The sequence below is a fragment of the Erythrolamprus reginae genome, chromosome 3 (genome assembly GCF_031021105.1).
Source record: "Erythrolamprus reginae isolate rEryReg1 chromosome 3, rEryReg1.hap1, whole genome shotgun sequence".
NCBI classification, from domain to species: domain Eukaryota; kingdom Metazoa; phylum Chordata; class Lepidosauria; order Squamata; family Dipsadidae; genus Erythrolamprus; species Erythrolamprus reginae.
Window position 1 is genome coordinate 252,480,868 of NC_091952.1, and position 22,733 is coordinate 252,503,600.

The 22,733-nt window shown below is 41.2% G+C and overlaps 1 protein-coding gene across 3 annotated transcripts in view; it reads right to left on the reverse strand.

Moving 5' to 3' along the window:
- The window catches only part of TRAPPC9 (trafficking protein particle complex subunit 9), a 410,909-nt gene that overhangs the window by 244,380 nt on the left and 143,796 nt on the right, over positions 1 to 22,733 (reverse strand). For all 3 annotated transcript variants that reach the window (XM_070748345.1, XM_070748348.1, XM_070748347.1), the window contains exons 20-21: positions 20,066 to 20,219; positions 2,245 to 2,335 (exon numbers count right to left, since the gene is read on the reverse strand). In XM_070748345.1, the coding sequence (XP_070604446.1) occupies positions 2,245 to 2,335; positions 20,066 to 20,219 (245 nt within the window). The remainder of the gene's footprint in view (positions 1 to 2,244; positions 2,336 to 20,065; positions 20,220 to 22,733) is intronic.

Below are 22,733 nucleotides of genomic sequence, written 5' to 3' on the forward strand. Positions count from 1 at the left end.
GGTCTCATCTCCAGCATAAATGTTCTAATCTAATTAGAATCACTCTGTACCCTCTTTCCACAGATTTGGCGATTGTTACTAAAGCACCTTTTGTACAATAAATATTTAAACTCTACTTTAAAATCTAAAGATCCCTTTGGTTAATCAAAGAAAACCTTTTTTTGTCCACCTAAAATTGATTACATCGTCTCTTAGATTCAGTGTCTAACAGTAAAGCCAAATTTAGGATAAATTTATGAGTGTTTTGAGGTTTTTGAAATTTTAGTAAGATGACTATTGTTCAATTGCACAAGATTTACCATACGCATAAATGCAACTAGTTCCACCCACTAAAGCATGATGAATTATATCTATAACACTCTATGAACATATGCCATCACAAACTAATACAAGTACCGATTGACTTACTTTGTGTCCACAAGGATTGATTGTTTTTTTCCTATTTGAGAAAGGTACTTTATTAAAGTAGGCAGGCAGGTTTGTATGCTGTGTCCTGGGCATCAGCAGGTGCCAATCCATCAAGATTATTTTACTGAAAGGCAATTTGTAGACGAACTCTGGGCTTTTTAATTAGAGAGTGAAGCAAACCGTTTAATCAACACCCGGTAATGACAGAATTATCACAGCCACACAAAAATCCCAGGATCTTTTTATTATTATTATTAAAGACCACATTTTGAAACTCTTTCAAAGGATTTCAGAGGAGGGAAACACATTACAGGTAGTCCTTGCAATGATATCTGCTCAGCAAGCATCTTGTCAGGTGTCAAGAACCAGAGTTATATGTGCAGGGTTTGCACCAACTACCATATTACATTCTGTCTATAATATAGGAATCTTCCCAGATTGGCAGCCTACTCGTGGGAACAATTAGAAAAGGCTTCAAGGAACTTGGGAACTTGGATTTAACCCCTTTCTGGTTGTGCAGTGATTCTAAATCATAGTGAAGCAGTGATCAAAACTTCAGCCTCGTTTAGATTGTTTAAAGAACAAAGACTCCCTGTACTTAAAATCAAAATATACTGCTCAAAAAAATAAAGGGAACACTTAAACAACACAATATAACTCCACGTAAATCAAGCTTCTGCAAAATCAAACTGTCCCCTTAGGAAGTAACACTTATTAACAGTCAATTTCACATGCTGTTGTGCATATTCAACTTAGTACAGAACAAAGTATTCAATGAGAATATTTCATTTGTTCAGATCTAGGATGTATTCTTTGAGTGTTCTCTTTTTGAGCAATATAGTTAAGGCAACAAAACCATATTATGTCCATCAGTAGTACCAGCAACACCATCAAAGCAGTTCATACTGCATTCAATCTCATGGTTCAATAGATAGAGTTAATATACAAAATTAAGACTCCGGACCCGTCATTAAGAAAGAATAAGAGTGCTCAGGTCAACTTCTAGAAAGGTCAGCCAACTAGGAACCGAAACCCAAAAACTGCAGTGTTCCCTCAATTTTTGCGGGGGATGCGTTCCGAAACTGCCCACGAAAGTCGAATTTCCGCGAAGTAGAGATGCGGAAGTAAATACACTATTTTTGGCTAAGAACAGTATCACAAGCCTTCCCTTAACACTTTAAACCCCTAAAGTGCAATTTCCCATTCCCTTAGCAACCATTTAGATCATTACTCACCATGTTTATTTATTAAAGTTTATTTAAAAAAATATTTATTAAAGTCGGATGAAAGTTTGGCGATGATATATGATGTCATCAGGCAGGAAAAACCGTGGTATAGGGAAAAAACCCACAAAGTATTTTTTAATTAATATTTTTGAAAAACCGTGGTATAGACTTTTCGCGAAGTTCGAACCCGCGAAAATCGAGGGAACACTGTATTCTCAGCAATTCGTAACTCGGACAAGGGTGATGATTATTATATAATTCCAAAGTACTCAAAACTGTATTTTAACACACCTCTACTCCACTGGAGCAGACAGCAAAACTGTACCCCAGCGCTTCACAACTGCTTTTAAGGAAAATAATGTCTACTCTGGATGATAACCCAGGAACTAAATATAGAGGCGATAATTCACAGTAAGCCACTTCGCTACAATTGATTTAATAAACGATCCCACTCGAAAAAAGCACAAATGGCATTTTGCATCATTCAACTTTTGACAAAGTTGCTCAGTGCTTTTTTGCAAAAGTTATTTCAGCAAGGTAGCAATCCTTCCTCCCTCCCTCCCAACCCCCCCCCCTACTTTGTCGAACTCTCGGTCTTCGCATTACTCACCCCACTGGAGAGGCGCCAACTGCAGGTGATCCAGGACAACCTGATTAAGGATCCCTTCCACGCTGGCCTCCCCTTCACGCTTCAAAGAGGGGTAAATGAGAGTTAAGGAACACACTGAAAAGAAATACTTACACGCAGTCTGTCAAGACGAATCTGTGCGCAGAATTTCAGAGGACAGAGATCAAAGTGAGAACTCAGCATCCCACCCCAGTGAAGTCTTCTCCAAATATTTTCCTTTGGGATGGGGGGGGGGGGGGGGAAGAAGCTACAGTAATTGGGAAATTTAGCCCATGCTGCTATAGTCAGTGCTTGAATCAAAGAGCTTTAGATAAGCTTTAAAGTGGTTTGTTTGTAAACTGTAATTATGGCTTAGCGTACTACCAAGTTTGATGTTTGCAGTAATCTCTGGTGCCGTACAGGACGGCTTAGTTGGATAAGCAATCTGTGCCAAAAAGAAATCTGAGCTTTGCTGAGTCAAGTAATCCAGTTCTCGCAGGAAGGAGTGAAACTACTCAACATCAAGGAGAATCACAGAATCATAGAGTTGGATGGGACCTCCAGGGTCATCGGGTCCAACCCCCTGCTCAACGCAGGATTCACTAAACCATCCCAGAAAGATGACTGTCCAGTCTCTGTTTGAAGATCTCCAATCTTCAAACAGTCTCAAAATGGGTGAACAGTGCAGTCAGGTGGTAGGGAAAGCAAGTAGGATGCTTGGCTGCATAGCTAGAGGTATAACAAGCAGGAAGAGGGAGATTATGATCCTGCTATATAGAGTGCTGGTGAGACCACATTTGGAATACTGTGCTCAGTTCTGGAGACCTCACCTACAGAAAGATATTGACAACATTGAACGGGTCCAAAGACGGGCTACAAGAATGGTGGAAGGTCTTAAGCATAAAACGTATCAGGAAAGACTGAATGAACTCAATCTGTATAGTCTGGAGGACAGAAGGGAAAGGGGGGACATGATCGAAACATTTAAATATGTCAAAGGGTTAAATAAGGTTCAGGAGGGAAGTGTTTTTGATAGGAAAGTGAACACAAGAACAAGGGGACACAATCTGAAGTTAGTTGGGGGAAAGATCAAAAGCAACATGAGAAAATATTATTTTACTGAAAGAGTAGTAGATCCTTGGAACAAACTTCCAGCAGACGTGGTAGACAAATCCACAGTAACTGAATTTAAACATGCCTGGGATAAATATATATCCATCCTAAGATAAAATACAGAAAATAGTATAAGGGCAGACTAGATGGACATAACCAACACTTTGAATTGTGACCGGAAACTGATCAGCAGCCAATGCAGGCCACGGAGTGTTGTAGAAACGTGGGCGAATCTGAGAAGCCCCATGATGGCTCTCGCAACCACTTTCTGCACGATCTGAAGTTTCCGAACACTTTTCAAAGGTAGCCCCATGTAGAGAGCGTTGCAGTAATCGAACCTCGAGGTGATGAGGGCATGAGTGACTGTGAGCAGTGACTCCCTGTCCAAATAGGGGCGTAACTGGTGCCAGGTAAGCACAGGGTGCACTTGGAGGCTCAGGAAAGGCAAAAAATGGACCTACTAGAAGTTCGAGAAGCCAATTTCTGGCCGCCAGAGAGCATCTGTAGTCTGGGGAGGCTGTTTTTGACCTCCCAGAGGCTCAAAGAAAGCCTCTGGAGCTTGGGAAGGGCAAAAATGGCCATGCCCACCAGGGGTGAAATGCTCCCGATTTGCTCGTACCGGTCAGTCATCAGAGAGCTGGTCGCGAAGGCTGTGCGAGGCTCAGCCCACCTGACCGGACACTACCAGTTTGCCTTCTTTTACCTTCTGCACATGTGCATAGCATTTTATGCATGCACAGCGTTCTAAGATCCCAAATGGCGGTGACCGAGCGGATCTTCAGGATGCCTTCTGTTCTGTCGGGCTCCCTGGTAGAATCCTCCCGAAAATTCACAGGTACAAATTTCATACACACACACGTTTGAAAATTCAAAACAATGTTCTTTATAATGGAAATTCAAATAAACCAAGCACTCTTTTTGTATAGCAAAGAGCACTCGTCTCCAAACAAACTGGTAATTGGTACAAGTCCCTTATCAGTTCTGAGATACTTAGCTTGTAGCTGTGAGGCAATTCACAGTCCTTCTTCTTTCACAAAGTGAAACACCCTTTGCTCTGGTTTAGTTTCAAAGCGGGGGAAAAATCAGCACACAAAAGGTCGAAGTCAGCAAGGCAGTCACGAAACACAAGGATCAGATAATCCTCCACAATGGCCAAACCCACAGGCTGCTATTTATAGCAGCCTCACTAATGACCACAGCCCCACCCAACCACAGGTGGCCTCATTTTCTTTGATAATAATCTCTCAGTTGTTGCTGCCTATGCATCGCTCTCCGCATGTGTGGCTGTATCATTAACTCTTGTTCTGAATCCAAGGAGGAGAGAGATAATTGATCTCCTTCTGAGCTGTCTGCCACACTCTCCTCGTCCCTGTCACTCATGTCTTCTGGGTCAGAGGAGCCTTCATCATCAGATTCCCCTGGGAGCAAAACAAGCCTGCAGCATGTGGGTGTCTCCCCCACATCCACATTCCTTGGGGCAGGAGCTGGGCCAGAGCTAATCACAACACCTTCATGACCAGCTCTCCAATGACCAATAGGCATGAGCCTTTCACTCTTGACGCCCGCTCAGCAACAGGGGAAGAGAACCCCTTGCTAAAATTTTTGAAGCCCACCCCTGATCACTATGAAACTTTTACAATTACTGTGCACTCAAGTCTTCCCCAAAATATGTCTTAGGCCAGAAATTCCTATGGAGCACAACAATGACAGAATAAAAGGCAAGGAGATTTCATGTCTTACCACTGTCAGAAACTTTCCAAATTCTTAAACGTCCTGTAAGATAGAAATATTGGAAAATATGACATAAGTTGATATGGGGAGTCTCATCTTATGACCACAATTGAGCTCCAAAACTGTCGCTAAGCGAGACAGTTATTAAGTGAGTTTTGCCGCATTGCGCCAATCGTGATTCAAATCACTGCAATTCTTAAGTTAGTAACACACTTGTTAAAATGAATCTGTCTTCCCCACTGACTTTGCTTGTCAGAAGGTCGCAAAAGGGGATCATGTGACCCCGGGACACTGAAACCGCCATACATATGAATCATATATACATATGAGTCACATGAGTCATGTGACCCCCGCGGATGCTTCCAAGGTTGTAAATTTGAAAAACGGTCATAACCTATTTCCCCCAAAATAAGACATCGCTTGATAATAAATCCAATCCGGCTTTTAAGTGCAGGGCAATAAGGCCAGGTGCTTATTTCAGAGTTCAAAAACAAGTTAAAAAACACAGGGTCTTATTTTGGGGGGAACACAGTATCTACCTACCTACCTACCTACCTACCTACCTGTTTCCACCAAAATAAGACTCCCCCTGATAATAAGCCCAAATGGGCTTTTGAGTGCATAGCAATAAGGCAAAGCACTCATTTCAGGATTCAAAGAAACATAAGACAGGATCTTATTTTCAAGTAAACACGGTGTTGGTCTGTCTGTCTGTCTTTTTTTCTTTCTTTCTATCTATCTATCTATCTATCTATCTACCTACCTACCTACCTACCTACCTACCTACCTTCTAACATCTGTCTGTCTGTCTGTCTGTCTACCTATATATCTGTTTCCCCCAAAATAAGACATCCCCTGATAACAAGCCCAATCGGGCTTTTGAGTGGATGGTAATAAGGCCAAGCACTTATTTTCAGGATTCAAAAAAACATAAGACAAGGTCTTATTTTCGGGTAAACACAGTATCTGTCTGTCTGTCTGTCTGTCTGTCTGTCTGTCTATCTATCTATCTTCCAACATCCATCCATCCATCCATCCACCCACCCACCCACCCACCCACCTACATACATACATACCTGTTTCCCCCCAAATAAGACGTCCCCTGAGCCCAATTGGGCTTTTAAGTGCATAGCAATAAGGCCAAGCACTTATTTCAGAGTTCAAAAAAATATAAGGCAGGGTCTTATTTTCAGGAAAGCAAGGTACTTTTTTCAATACTGTTGTAATTTCAAACAGTCACTAAACAAACTGTTGTAAGTCGAAGAGTATCTGTGCAATAATTAGCAATAGCTGCAGAAATGTTGAACTCCATTAATTTAATCCCTCCATTTTTAAAGGGGTTGAAGAAGCTGGTGGTCAAATTTCATTTTTCCTTTCATGTAATTGCAACGTAACCCTTATTTACAGTCATCAACTAAACAATTCCACTGCCCCTTCTGTTCCTCAGCCCTTAATCACTTTGCTATGCAGTTTGACCTCTGGCATTTAATTAAGATGTTTCACTTATAATTTCCCGTAGGAATAAACACAGGTGAGCGAGTGTCCTACTTTAGCAGCAATAAATAAGAGTTTCACAAATAGAAACTATACTAACAAAGATGCTTGTAATGATTAATAGATCTATCTATAATTATCTAATTTTATTTCCATTGTGAACTTTGCAATACTGAGGATCTTTTTTTTTAAGTGTATTCAGTTTGGTGAGTGTTGTGGTTAGCTCTGGCCCTGCTCCTGCCCCAAGGACTGTGGATGTGGGGGAGACATCCACATGCTGCAGGCCTGTTTTGCCCCCGGTGGAATCTGCTGATGAAGGCTCCTCTGACCAAGAAGACATGAGTGACAGGGAGGAGGAGAGTGGGACAGACAGCTCAGAAGGAGATCAATTATCTAGCTCCTCCTTGGATTCAGAACAAGAGTTAATGATACAGCCACGCATGCGGAGAGCGATGCATAGGCAGCAACAACTGAGAGATTATTATCAAAGAAAATGAGGCCACCTGTGGTTGGGTGGGGCTGTGGTCATTAGTGAGGCTGCTATAAATAGCAGCCTGTGGGTTTGGCCATTGTGGAGGATTATCTGATCGTTGTGTTTCGTGACTGCTTTACTGACTTTGACTTTTTGTGTGCTGATTTTTCTCCGCTTTGAAACTAAACCAGTGCAAAGTGTGTTTCATTTTGTGAAAGAAGGACTGTGAATTGCCTCACAGCTGCAAGCTAAGTATCACAGAACTGATAAGGGACTTGTACAAATTACCAGTTTGTTTGGAGACGAGTGCTCTTTGCTATACCAAAAGAGGGCTTGGTTTAAGTGAATGTTCATTATAAAGAACATTGTTTTGAATTTTAAAACGTGTGTGTGTCTGAAATTTGTACCTGTGAATTTTTGGGAGGAGTCTACCAGGGAGCTTGACAGAACAGGTGAGGTAGTTGAAGATAGAACCTGGGATGCTGTGAGTTCTACTCTCATCTTCGGCACAAAGCCAGATGGCTGACCTTGAGCCAGTCATTCTCTTTCAGCCCTAAAAAGCAAGAAATGGCAAACCGTTTACGAAAAACGCTACAGGGATTAGTCCAGGAAGTTGCCAGGAGTCTTCTATGTTTCAAAACTGACAGTAAAGCGCCCATAAGAACACTCAGTTTTGGCACTAAAGATAGTCCTTGGCCTACAAACAGATTGGTTAGTGTCCATTCGAAATTACAACAGCACTGACTAAAAATGTGACTTATTACCCTTTTTCAAAGTTACAACCTTAGAAACATGGAAGATTGACGGCAGAAAAAGACCTCTTGGTCCATCTAGTCTGCCCTTATACTATTTTCTGTATTTTATCCTAGGATGGATATATGTTTATCCCAGGCATGTTTACATTCAGCTACTGTGGATTTACCAACCACGTCTGCTGGAAGTTTGTTCCAAGCATCTACTACTCTTTCAGTAAAATAATATTTTCTCAAGTTGCTTCTGATCTTTCCCCCAACTAACTTCAGATTGTGTCCCCTTGTTCTTGTGTTCACTTTCCTATTAAAAACACTTCCCTCCTGAACCTTATTTAACCCTTTCACATATTTAAATGTTTCGATTATGTCCCCCCTTTTCCTTCTGTCCTCCAGACTATACAGATTGAGTTCATTAAGTCTTTCCTGATACGTTTTATGCTTAAGACCTTCCACCATTCTTGTAGCCCATCTTTGGACCCGTTCAATTTTGTCAATATATTTTTGTAGGTGAGGTCTCCAGAACTGAGCACAGTATTCCAAATGGGGTCTCACCAGCGCTCTATACAACGGGATCACAATCTCCCTCTTCCTGCTTGTTATACCTCTAGCTATGCAGCCAAGCATCCTACTTGCTTTTCCTACCGCCCGACCACACTGCTCACCCATTTTGAGACTGTCAGAAATCACTACCCTTAAATCCTTCTCTTCTGAAGTTTTTGCTAACACAGAACTGCCAATACAATACTCAGCACTCTGTACAGCTGTATACAGACCTTTGCAGAATCCCCACAGGCAGATGATCAAAATTCAGAAGCTTGGCAAGTGATTCATATTTATGACTATCGCAGTGATCCTTTTTGGTGATCTTCTGACAAGCAAAGTCAATAGGGAAGCCAGATTCACTTAACAACCAGGTTGCTAACTTAACAACTGCAGTGGTTTACTTAGCAACCCTGGCAGGAAATTTAATTTAATTTATTAAATTTATAAGCCACCCAACTCCTTGCAGAAAGATCGTAAAATAGGGCAAAACTCACTTAACAAATGTCCTTCTTAGCAACTAGGACTCAACTGGGGCCATATGTCAAGGACTACCTGTACTTGATTCCAATTGGAAGGTTCAGAATATATTATTAAAAAAAAACTCAACAAAATGGGAATCCAGACACTATGTGTACAGACCTAAACAAAATAGCAAAAGAAATTGTCATCTTGCTGAATTCATTTGTTTAGGGTGTTTGCTCACTCTTTCTTCTGCATTAATATAATTTATTCATAGATATTTCTGCTGCTCATTGTTAGCACGTAATAACCTTCCCGTGTTTTTCCTATCTAATCCGTCCTTTGGGGTTTTTGGTTTCTTTGTTCAGTCATTTGAGAGCGTCAAGAAAAACTGCAGGTATCAACTCGAGGGACGTGGTTTCATGCTATTTAGAGACATGGTGTTTTGACCACCCTGGAGATGAGATAAAATGCTTGTCCTCACGCAACTATCATTAGAACATTTTTCACCTTTTCAAAGATATACAGTGGTACCTCTACTTAAGAACTCTACTTAAGAACTTAAGAAGCAATTTTTCCCATAGGAATCAATGTAAAAGCAAATAATGTGTGCAAACCCATTAGGAAAGAAATAAAAGCTCGGAATTTGGGTGGGAAGAGGAGGAGGAAGAAGAGGAGGAGGACGACAGTCATTGCCGAAGGAAGAAGGTGAGGGAGATCAAAAAAATCAAAAAAAATTTAAGGCTTTAAAAAAAAAAAGAGTGACTCAGAGGCGGCAAGGAGGAGCATGCGTCTCCAATAATGCACAAACTGATATTGAGGCACTTTCTAAGCGCAGGTCACTGAAATGGTTAGCCAAGAACAAAACAGCATTTCAACTAGAAAAATATCTGACAATGGGTCTGACCCAATACCATAGAACCGCACTCACTAGAGCAAGATTTGAGCAGTTAGATTCTATGGTCAAATATGGACGATTCCACCAAGTACCATATTTTGAGAGAACATGCATTTGCGGTGCACCAGAAATAGAAGACATTGCACATGTGCTACTCAATTGTAAACTATACTCCTCAGTATTTACAGCCCCTACTTAACAAAATCATACACTGGGACTGTAATAAACAATTATCATATTTTCTCCAGGGTACAAATATATATGTAGTTTCTAGAACCGCTAAGTTTATAGTCAGGGCTATTCAGATGAGAATACGTTTTATAGAGCATATTGGGGTGGCATGCAAAAGAGATGAACTTACTTAAGAATACTTTATATCAGTATCTTAGATTTGTTTAATATAATCCTTTGCACGAGTTATATTCTCATGCTGTACTACTCAATTTTAGCTTATTATACTGCATTTTAACTTATTATTTATTCAAATTCCCTCTATTTTAGCCAATTTTATTGTATTTTAACCAGTCACAGTTTTATGACGACCGATGTGGTCCTTTTTCTCGCTTTGATATGGTCGATTGACTAATCAAATAAAGTTGATATTGAATTGAATTGCGTCTCTAATAAACAGAGCGCGAGGCTGCCTCCCATGCTCTGGCTGCTGCTGCTGCTACCTGCTTCCTCTTCCTTCCCATGCTGAAGGGCTTCCCTGTAATCTCGCTCACTCGCTTTGTAGCCGCCGCCTTTCCTTCGCTGTGATGACTCCTCGGCTGCCCAGAGCGAAGGGAGTGTTTCTTTTCTCTCGGTGCTGGCAGAGGTTTCTTCCCTCCCCAAGCGCCCAGAGAAAGGAAAATGCTTCGTTCGCTCTGGACTGCCAAAGCCTCCCTAAGGGCCACCAAAAGGCTCCTCTAGCAGTCCAGAAAAGCCCGAGATGGCCAGGATTAAAGGGGGAATGGCAGGAAATTGGCCAGGCCTTCGTGCTGCTCTCAAATTTCCTGGGAATTTTTTCCAGGCTCGGGTTCTTAAGTAGAAAATGGTTCTTAAGAAAAGGCAAACAAATCTGGAACACCCAGTTCTTATCTAGAAAAGTTCTTAAGTAGAGGCGTTCTTAGCTAGATGTACCACTGTAATGGGCTTTTGAGAATCAAGTGCATGATGGAGGGCAGTGATGGCAACCCTTTTTCTTCTTGTGTGCCAAATAATTTTAATATAAGACCAAAGACCAAAAGCTGGAAAGACCAAATAATTTTAAGCAAAAGGCTTAAAGGATTGACACCATCCAAAGAGAAACCTTTCTTTCTTTCTTTCTTTCTTTCTTTCTTTCTTTCTTTCTTTCTTTTTTTCTTTCTTTCTTTCTTACTTACTTACTTACTTACTTACTTTTTTTGTGTGCCTATGTGTGCCTATGCGTAATATATATGTACACATAGGGAAAATTGTATCTCTTTGAGGCAAGGCCAGGCACACTAACCCTAACCCAAACCCTTGCAGTAGGCCACCTTTAAGGCAATCACATGACCTTTAAGCCACCCTCCAGTCACATGATCATCAAGCCACTCCCACTAGTCACGTGGTCAGCAAGCCACACCCACAAAATAAGCCACTCCCACAGTGTGGTGATAACATTTTTTGCAGCCCTTCACTGGTCTGGACTATATAATCACTAATGGGGAAGTATATTTCAAACTAATAATCTTTTAAATTTAATTGAATCGGGTGTTTTTCTAAATTGTGAATTTTCATTTTGCATCCAAATACAAGTGCTTTTCTCTTTCCAAATCCCAGCCAAATCCCTTACCAAAAATTGCCCTTTCGTTTGGAAAACTCCTCCACACAAGAGCACTAAAATATAAACTACCTATTAAATATTTAGAAAATATTAATTTAAAAAAAAAGGCTGAAGAATATTAACCAGTCTAAAATTTGTCTGCCATCTGCTCAAACGCCGAATAGCAGAAACAACATTCTGCTCCACAGACAACAGCAGATGCCATTAGCACATGCTACATTCAGATGTAGAATCTTTCCAATATTGGAATTTAAATAGTTTGGAGGGGGGGGATTGCTAGAGGTTCTTATTTAAATAAGAATGTTTAAAAAATGTATTATTAGAAACCTAAAAAGATATTCCCCAATTGTGAAGGAGAAACACTATATAATGTTGCAATGTCCAGTCAACAAAGCAGTGGAAGTGATGTGCCGGTGCCTGGAGGCTGTTGGGGCCTGGATGGGTGTCAACAGACTCAAACTCAACCCGGATAAGACGGAGTGGCTGTGGGTTTTGCCTCCCAAGGATAATTCCATCTGTCCGTCCATTACCCGGGGTGGGGGAATTATTGACCCCCTCAGAGAGGGTCCGCAACTTGGGCGTCCTCCTCGATCCACAGCTCACATTAGAGAAATTTCTTTCAGCTGTGGTGAGGGGGGGGGGGGCGTTTGCCCAGGTTCGCCTGGTGCACCAGTTGCGGCCCTATTTGGACCGGGAGTCACTGCTCAGTCACTCATGCCCTCATCACCTCGAGGTTCGACTACTGTAACGCTCTCTACATGGGGCTACCTTTGAAGAGTGTTCAGAAACTTCAGATCGTGCAGAATGCAGCTGCGAGAGCAATCATGGGCTTTCCTAAATATGCCCATGTTACTCCAACACTCTGCAGTCTGCATTGGTTGCTGATCAGTTTCCGGTCATAATTCAAAGTGTTGGTCATCACCTATAAAGCCCTTCATGGCACCGGACCAGGGTATCTACGAGACCGCCTTCTGCCGCACAAATCCCAGGGACCGGTTAGGTCCCACAAAGTTGGTCTCCTCCGGGTCCCGTCAACTAAACAATGTCGTTTGGCGGGACCCAGAGGAAGAGCCTTCTCTGTGGTGGCTCCGACCCCCTGGAATCAGCTCCCTCCAGAGATTAGAGCTTCCCCCACCCTCCTTGCCTTTCGTAAACTCCTTAAAACCCACCTCTGTCGTCAAACGAGGGGGAACTGAAACATCTCCCCCTGCCTATGTAGTTTTCTGTGTATGATATGACTGTATGTATGTTTTTTATATATTGGGGTTTCTTGTTTTTTAGACTTTTAAAATGTATTATTGTTATTTTAGATTAGATTAGATTTATTGGATTTATATGCCGCCCCTCTCCACAAACTCGGAGAGTTTAACTATTAGATTTGTCATCATATATTGTTTTTATCATTGCTGTGAGCCGCCCCGATTCTACGGAGAGGGGCGGCATACAAATCTAAATAATAATAATAATAATAATAATAATAATAATAATAATAATAATAATAATAATGTATAGTGCAGTATGGCAAACCTATGGCATGGGTGCTACAGGTGGCACATGGAGTCATAGCTACTGGCACGTGAGCCATTGCTCTAGCTTATCTCCAATGTGCATTGTTTGCTGGCCAGCTGATTTTTGGCTTGCATAGAGGCTCTGGGAGGGTGTTTTTTGGCTTCCAGGGAGCCTCAAGGAGGGATGGGAGAGGGAATTTTTACCCTCCCTTGGCTCCAGAGAAGCCTTTGGAGTCTGGGGAAGGCGAAACAGAAGCCTACTGGGCCCATCCGAAGTTGGGAAACAGGCTGTTTCTGGTCTCCAGAGGGCCTCCAGGCAGTGGGAGAAGCTATTTTCACCCCCCCAGGCATTGAATTATGGGTGTGGGCACTCATACATGTGCGATAGCATGCATGCACTCTCTTTCGGCACCCGAGGGAGAAAAGGTTCACCCTCACTGTTATACAGTAATCCCTCGCTATTTCACGGTTCATCTTTCGCAGATTCGCTACTTCATGGGTTTTCAAAGGGGACTTAAATCCATTAAATCCATTGAAAATTTTAAATCCATTAAAAATTCATAAAATTCTTCTACAGTAAGTGTTGTGTTTGGGCCTGGGCCAGCCGTTGCTCCCACAGATGGGAGAGATGCGGCACAAAGTGAATGCGAAAGCCTGGCTGACAGCCAGGAAGATATGGCAGACAGCCAGGAAGATGTGGCAGACAGCCAGGAAGACGTGGCAGACAGCCAGGAGGATGAGGCCACTGGGAGGCAGGTTTCAGCAAACAGCCCAGGGGATTTGGCATGCAGTCTCTCAGACAGTCTTTCGTCCCTGGGTTCTTCTGCAGATCAATATATTGATCTGCGTAGCCGAAGAGCTATGCAAAGAAGGGATCGCTTTAAGGAGTATTACAAGTCATTATAGGAGCACCTGGGCTGGGTGGGGTTCTTATACTGAGGGCTGGGTGTGGTTCCCTTAATGAGGGCTAACGGGTAAAAGGGAACAAAGGCCAAGGCAAACTGTGGCTGTTTATCTGTGTTAGTTTGTGGTTCCTGCTCTGAAGTTTCTGTTCCGTGCCGTTGGGAGTTTTCAACCCAGCTTTTCAGACAAGTGGGAGGTGAAAACTCTGGGACTTGATGTTTGCTCCAAAGCTTCAAAAGGACTCCTGAAATGTCTTTGCTCATTCCAGGTTGTCTTTGTTTGTTTTCTCCTGTGTTTTTGTATGCGGCTGAAGTAAGCCTTGCATTGTTTTTGGACACTACGAACTGTTTTGAGTAACCCTTTTTTGTTTATTTAATACAAGTTTGCTGATTAGCAGAGCACGTGTGTGTTTCATTTCTTTTCCTTGGACTGTTACGCATTGCCTGAGCCAGTCAGGCAGAACAGTAAGTATTACTGTACGCTATTAAAGAAACTGGTAGGATATCACATGTAGTTCCAGCTGAGAAACATTATAGAATGACTGTTTAATGCAAAGGGTGGGTTTTAAAAGTCCAAATACTTGTTAAATACATTTAAAAAACTATCTTTCCTCTACTTCATGGAAATTCATTTTTCACGGGTGGTCTTGGAACGCATCCCCAGCGAAAAATGAGGGATCACTGTAGTGTTTTATCACAAGAAGCTAGGCAGAAGCTCATGCTAACTATGATTTGTTTGTCTTACACAAACAAGATTCCTGCTCATTTGATATCAGAGCCACGGACAAAATAGGTCTGCAAAGCTACCACAGAGAGCTTGCCCGTTCTTTCTACCTAAGCCAATTTTCTCGCACCGATTTCTGCTCCAGCGGTTCAAAATAATTGCCTGCTTACTTATGATTTGTAAGAGCAGAAACGGATGAGCGGCTAAATAAATTTTACATGAACCTTCTTCGTCTTCTGAACTTAAAACCATTCGTTTACCTGAGCAGGAGCTAAATTTTGTTTTTTGCTGCAATGAAAGCAAGATATAATTAGTTAAAGATATATTTACCTTGGTTTTAAACATTACTTTTGGTTTAATACACCTTAGCTTAATTTGTAGGGGATATAGCTGACCCAGAACTGAAGAAGCTTCTTGGACTGGAAAGCAAAATGTTTTCAACGGGAGAGAAAAGTTGCCTTTTGAAAAAAGGTCCAGAATTCTATTTATTAGGCATAACTAAGCAGAAATATAAAAAAGGTATTTTTTATTTAGTTGTACATATTTTAACAGCGGCCAGGATAGTTTCTGCACAAAATTGGAAGGGGGAAAGTATCCCCCCAAAAAAGAAGACGTAGTTAAAAAAAATTTGGATTGTGCAGAGATGGATATGATGATAAGAAGGCTGAATGACCAAGAAGAATCTGAATTTTATATTATTTGGAACAAAGTCTACAAAGAAAAATAAAAACAAAACGTTATGAGAAATGTATGAATATATTAAAATGACTTTAGAATTTTTTTTCTGTTTATTAACTTAATTTTATGTTTATTAGAATATATAAACAAAATTCTTCTTTTTATCTAGATTAATATGTTGATTTAATGAATTAAGAATATATTCTTTTTCTGTATTAAAAATTAACTTCTAAGAAGAGAGGGGCAATTGTAACCTCTACTACATGTTTAAATGTTTGTATGTCTGTGTGGTTTTTTTATGGAAAAATCAATAAAGTTTATTTTTTTTTAAAAAAAGTCATATTTTATACAACTGTGACCTGGATGATGGAGATGGACCGTTGAACTTACCTGAATGGTCTTCTCGATGCACTGCAAGGAGAGTCCAACATGGGATATTCTACAGTCTGATTGGTAGGGACTGAGTTTAATTTAAATATTAGCCAGGCACCGCCCCCTTAGCCCTCCAGTCTAATATGAACGAAGGAGCAGTAATTTAACGAACCAAACAATTTATTGAACAAGACAATTCAAACAAACTCCCAACAAGAACCTTAATCCAAAAACAGAGACCCTGGTCCCGAAGCCGGGCGGGTTTGGACTGTCCTTGCAGTGCATCGAGAAGACCGTTCAGGTAAGTTCAACGGTCCTTCTCCAATGCACTTGCAAGGAGAGTTCAACTTGGGATGTACCCAAGATACCGTCAAAGGGAGGGAGAAGGCTGGACCAGGGGCGCTGAGAAGGAGCACACCCCTTGCAAAACCCTCCTCCCAAACGCTGCTTCCGAGGAAGCAAAGGAGTCAATTCTGTAGTGCTTAATGAATGTGGACGGGGCTGCCCACGTGGCCGCCCTGCAAATGTCCTCCAATGAACCCTGTGTCCTCCAGGCCGATGACGTGGCTGCACTACGGGTAGAATGCCCTGTAATCCCTTGTGGGACAGGCGTGTTCTTAGCCCTGTATGCCTCTGAAATGCAGTCTCGCAACCATCGGCTGATTGTCTGAGATGAAACCTTACGCCCCATGGCTTTGGTCGAGAAAGAGATAAACAAGGCTTCTGAAACTCTGAACGTCTGAGTCCTGCGCATGAAGATCTTTAAAGCGGGTCTCACGTCAAGTTTATGCCATCTTAGTTCCGAGGGATGAGTCCCATGAGTGCAGAAATCTGGGACTACGATGTCCTGAGTCCTATGAAAGATGGAGTTCACCTTAGGGATGAAGGCCGGATCCAATCTCAGAACAACTCTATCGGGATGAAATTGACAGAGATCCTGTCTGGTTGACAAGGCTGAGATCTCCGAAACTTTACACAATTTATACAATAAATCAGTAAGTTAAACATAAGAGGAAAAACTCTGAGTCCCATTACTGCGACTGAGTTTTTTAGACTGGAGGGCTAAGGGGGCGGTGCCTGGCTAATATTTAAATTAAACTCAGTCCCTACCAATCAGACTGTAGAATATCCCATGTTGGACTCTCCTTGCAAGTGCATTGGAGAATCTCCATTGACACCAGTGAATGTTACATCCTGTGATATTTTACTGACTATTATTGTTAGTAATTCAGGTTCTTGTAGAGAGTGTTAGCATGCAATAAACCTGCATACATAATAATAATAATAATAATAATAATAATAATAATAATAATAATAATAGTTTATTAGATTTGTATGCCGCCCCTCTCCGAAGACTCGTAAACTGCATTGACTAAAACATATAAAGAATGGTTGCTGGAATTGAGTATGTCTAGTTTAATGAAAATAAGGACTAGGGGTGACATGATAGCAGGGATTGCCACAAAGAAGAGGGGGTCAAGCTATTCTCCAAAGCAATCTCTCATTACTCACCATAGCTTACAAAACTTTCGCCAGACCCAACCTCGAATACAGCTCATCTGTTGGGAACCCATATCACATCTCAGACATCAACACCCTTGAAAATGTCCAAAGATATTTCACCAGAAGAGCCCTTCACTCCTCCACTCGAAACAGAATACCCTACGAGACTAGACTTTCAACCCTGGGTCTAGAAAGCTTAGAACTAAGACCCCTTAAACATGATCTAAGTATTGCCCACAAAATTGTATGCTGCAAAGTCCTGCCTGCCAGCGACTACTTCAGCTTCAACCACAACAACACAAGAGCACACAACAGATTCAAGCTTAATATTAACCGCTCCAAACTTGACTGTAAAAAATATGACTTCAGTAACCGAGTTGTCGAAGCATGGAACTCTTTGCTGGACTCTGTAGTGTCATCCCCAAACCCCCAACACTTTACCCTTAGATTATCCACGGTTGACCTATCCAGATTCCTAAGAGATCAGTAAGGGGCGTAGAGTGCCTTCCGTCCCCTGTCCTATTGCTCTCCTATATCTCCTATACCATGCTTCTTTCCTATATCTATTCTATTCTTTCACTGATATGTTTTATTCCTATTTCTTCTCTCCTATTCTTTCTTAGATATACTTTACTATGAGTATATCCTCTATAACCTTCATTATATATTTACTATATGTATACCCAATATAACTCTCATTGTGCAATGGACAAAATCAATCAATCAACAAATAAAAGCAGCTGAAGGCAAAACAAGAAGCAATGAATACAAACTAATCAAGGAGAAAAGCAAACTAGAATTAAAGAGAAATTTCCTAACTGTTAGAACAATTAACCAGTGGAACAACTTGCTTCCAAAAGTTGTGGTTGCTCCACCACTGGAAGTTTGTAAAAAAAAAGACTAGACATTTACTTGTCTGAAATTGTTGTGGTTAGCTCTGGCCCAGCTCCTGCCCCAAGGACTGTGGATGTGGGGAAGACATCCACATGCTGCAGGCCTGTTTTGCCCCCGGTGGAATCTGATGATGAAGGCTCTTCTGACCAAGAAGACATGAGTGACAGGGAGGAGGAGAGTGTGGCAGACAGCTCAGAAGGAGATCAATTATCTAGCTCCTCCTTGGATTCAGAACAAGAGTTAATGATACAGCCACGCATGGGGAGAGCGATGCATAGGCAGCAACAACTGAGAGATTATTATCAAAGAAAATGAGGCCACCTGTGGTTGGGTGGGGCTGCTATAAAGAGCAGCCTGTGGGTTTGGCCATTGTGGAGGATTATCTGATCGTTGTGTTTCGTGCCTGCCTTGCTGACTTCGACCTTTGTGTGCTGATTTTCCCCCGCTTTGAAACTAAAGCAGAGCAAAGAGTGTTTCACTTTGTGAAAGAAGAAGGACTGTGAATTGCCTCACAGCTGCAAGCTAAGTATCACAGAACTGATAAGGGACTTGTACAAATTATCAGTTTGTTTGGAGACCAGTGCTCTTGGCTATACCAAAAGAGGGCTTGGTTTAAGTGAATTTTCATTATAGAGAACATTGTTTTGAATTTTCAAACGTGTGTGTGTCTGAAATTTGTACCTGTGCATTTTTGGGAGGATTCTACCAGAGAGCCCGACAGAACAGAGTATATCCTCTATAACCTTCATTATATATTTATTATATGTATACCCAATATAACTCTCATTGTGCAATGGACAAAATCAATCAATAAATAAATAAAAGCAGCTGAAGGCAAAACAAGAAGCAATGAATGCAAACTGATCAAGGAGAAAAGCAATCTAGAATTAAAGAGAAATTTCCTAACTGTTAAAACAATTAACCAGTGGAACAACTTGCTTCCAGAAGTTGTGGTTGCTCCACCACTGGAAGTTTGTAAAAAAAGACTGGACATTTACTTGTCTGAAATGGTGCAGGGCAGTGTTCCCTCTAATTTTTTGGGGGGGTTGGCGGAAAAGTATAGTGTCTGAGCGGCAGTCCCTTTGGGACTGGGCGGCACAGAATAAATGAATGAATGAATGAATGAATGAATGAATGAATGAATGAATGAATGAATAAATAAATAATACTGTGTGTCTATAACAGTGAGCTCATAATAGGGCAACTCTACCAATATCAAAATGCCACTTAAATAGTTGAGATAGTTTCAAACTAGATTTTGATTTTCTTTCTCTCTTCCTTACTCCCATTCTTTTTCTTTTTCTTTTCCTTCCTCTCTTTTTTCTATCTGTTTCTCTCTCTTCCTCTCTTCCTCTCTCTCTCCTTCCCTCTCACTCTTTCCCTCTCGGCTTCTGGGCAGGTTTGGAAAACTCTGAGTTGATGATGATTTTTAAACGAGTGATTGCTCACTGCTCAGCTTAGAGGGTCTCCTGCCTGAGCAGGGGGTTAGACTAGAAGACCTCAAGGGTTTCTTCCCACTCTGTTATTCCGACTCCCGATTTCCTGCACTTGACACTGTGCTTTCCATTAAAGTTTTGTCTGCCACCTTTAATGCCCCGGAGCGAGTATTTCTAGCAGCTCTATAATCACATTTCTCCTCCTTTCATCCCATGGATTGAGGTCAGGAGTCAGATTCTATTTTCTTACTGATATTCTCCAAGGGACGTCTTGGAAGACTCGGAGTTATGCCAACGTTCATAAAAATACACACCACAGGCCTTCATTATTTAAAACATAAAAGCCCTGTGTGGAACGCTCCACTGCAAGGAGAAAATAAGAAGGCTGGAAAAGAAACGTAAAGGGAAATCAAAGTTTTCGTAAACATTCGTTTAAAAGTTTGTGATAATGTGAAATGCTCCCTTTTTAAACCATGTCTTTTTCATACGCATCCCTAGAAATGAATTAAAGCTCATCACCTGACGTGAGAATTTCTGGAAGGGAAAAAAAGGATATAATTTTCCAGACAATGTCTAACTTGTTGTTGATCTCCAGGCTTTTTGCTTGCTTCCTCTCTTCTTCCAGTTGCTTTGGGTTCGTATATTGTGCTCTTTCCCCCGGTGAGTCTGGGTAACTTTCGAAGGTGAATTTGTCCACTTGGATAGCCATGCTACAATTGAAAAGAGAAAGAATGTATTGGCCAACGTTTACGGAACATATCAGAGTTTGTTGCAAAATCAAAAACCAGAAACACACACAGATGACTCTATTCATCTGGATTCAATAACTTTTTTTTATAAACATACTAACAGATGAATTTACAATACCATTAGCAGAGTTCTTCTTCAATGTACACTGCTCAAAAAAATAAAGGGAACACTTAAACAACACAATATAACTCCAAGAAAATCAAACTTCTGTGAAATCAAACTGTCCACTTAGTAAGCAACACTGATTGACAATCTATTTCACATGCTGTTGGGCACATTCAACTTTGTGCAGAACAAAGTATTCAATAGAAACATAGAAACATAGAAACATAGAAGACTGACGGCAGAAAAAGACCTCATGGTCCATCTAGTCTGCCCTTATACTATTTCCTGTATTTTATCTTACACTGGATATATGTTTATCCCAGGCATGTTTAAATTCGGTTACTGTGGATTTACCAACCACGTCTGCTGAAAGTTTGTTCCAAGGATCTACTACTCTTTCAGTAAAATAATATTTTCTCATGTTGCCTTTGATCATTCCCCCAACTAACTTCAGATTGTGTCCCCTTGTTCTTGTGTTTACTTTCCTATTAAAAACACTTCCCTCCTGAACCTTATTTAGCCCTTTAACATGTTTAAATGTTTCGATCATGTCCCCCCTTTTCCTTCTGTCCTCCAGACTATACAGATTGAGTTCATTCAGTCTTTCCTGATACGTTTTATGCTTAAGATCTTCCACCATTCTTCTAGCCCGTCTTTGGACCCGTTCAATTTTGTCAATATCTTTTTGTAGGTGAGGTCTCCAGAACTGAAGACAGTATTCCAAATGTGGTCTCACCAGCGCTCTATATAAGGGGATCACAATCTCCCTCTTCCTGCTTAGTATAATACCATCAGCAGAGTTCTTCTTCAATGTAGTTTCAAGTAAACACAATCAGGAAAGTTAAGTTTCATTTCAGCAGAGCAGACAAGCACAGAGTGGACTGAGCCACGCCCAGCCTTAAGCTTAAGCTTCAGTTTCGATTCTCTGCACAGACTTAGAATTGTTTAGCTCCCATTGGCTGACTTAGTTGCTATGCTTATTCATTGGCTGATCTTATTACCACTGGCTCTCCCATTGCCTAATTGTTATCAAACTGAACCTTGTGGGTTCAGTACAAAATCTTAACATGTTACTGTGCTCCTCAACAAATAATGCTATCATTTGTCCTTTTTGTGGCTATTCAAACAATGTGACTTCATCAACAGAAAAAGAGTCCAAGCACCTATTTGAAAACACTCCAACCCAGTCACATGACCTTTAAACCATCCTCCAGTCACATTATTATTATTATTATTATTATTATTATTATTATTATTATTATTATTATTATTATTATTATTATTTATTAGATTTGTATGCCGTCCCTCTCTGTAGACTCGGGGCGGCTCACAACACAATAAAACAGTTCATAACAAATCTAATAATTTACAATTTAAAATATTTTAAAAACCCCATTATTAAGCAGACATACATACAAACATACCATAGATAAATTGTATAGGTCCGGGGGAGATATCTCAATTCCCCCATGCCTGACGACAAAGGTGGGTTTTGAGGAGTTTACGAAAGGCAAGGAGGGTGGAGGCAATTCTAATCTCTGGGGGGAGCTGGTTCCAGAGAGTCGGGGCCGCCACAGAGAAGGCTCTTCTCCTGGGGCCCGCCAACCGACATTGTTTAGTTGACGGGACCCAGAGAAGGCCCACTCTGTGGGACCTAATTGGTCGCTGGGATTCGTAATTGTCAAGCCACTCTCACCTGGTCCCATAGCTGGCAAGCCACGCCTACCCGGTCACATGACCATCAAGCCACACCCACAAAATAAGCCCATCACTGGTCTTATCACTACTTGCGAAGGCTGGGTCAGGACACTTTACATACGATTCCCAAATAAATGACCCACACATCTGGGCTTAGGATGGCAACTGCAAACGTCCGGATTTCCATCACTAAACAATATAGTCACGTCATGTCCTGCTTTATGACCACATCACTTTGATACAGAAAGTCTGGTCTACAATTACAATTGTTAAACCGAGCACTGCAGTAAAATGAAGAAAGCACCGAGGAGGATTCCTGCAGGTGTGGTTGTGTATTACACTGTCTCTCCCCCCTCCCCCGCTAATATTGTGATTTGTTTTTATCCAGGAGTATCTGAAATTGAAGGGTTGGATTATAGACCAATTTGTCACTCTATATCTCCGAGGAACCAATCTAGATTTTGTTTTAAAGCCATTATCTAATAATTCCGCCTGACAAAAGCTGCGCTGGACATTTTCTCCTGGACATTTCATAAAGGACACCTCCCAACGATTTCTTAGCTTGTATTATAAAGTTTATTGGAGAGGATTGAAAAAGATCAGATAGTAATTGCCCTCATCTGTCATAATCTCCAAGGTGGCTGTCCGGCAGCCAAGACATTATTGCAACG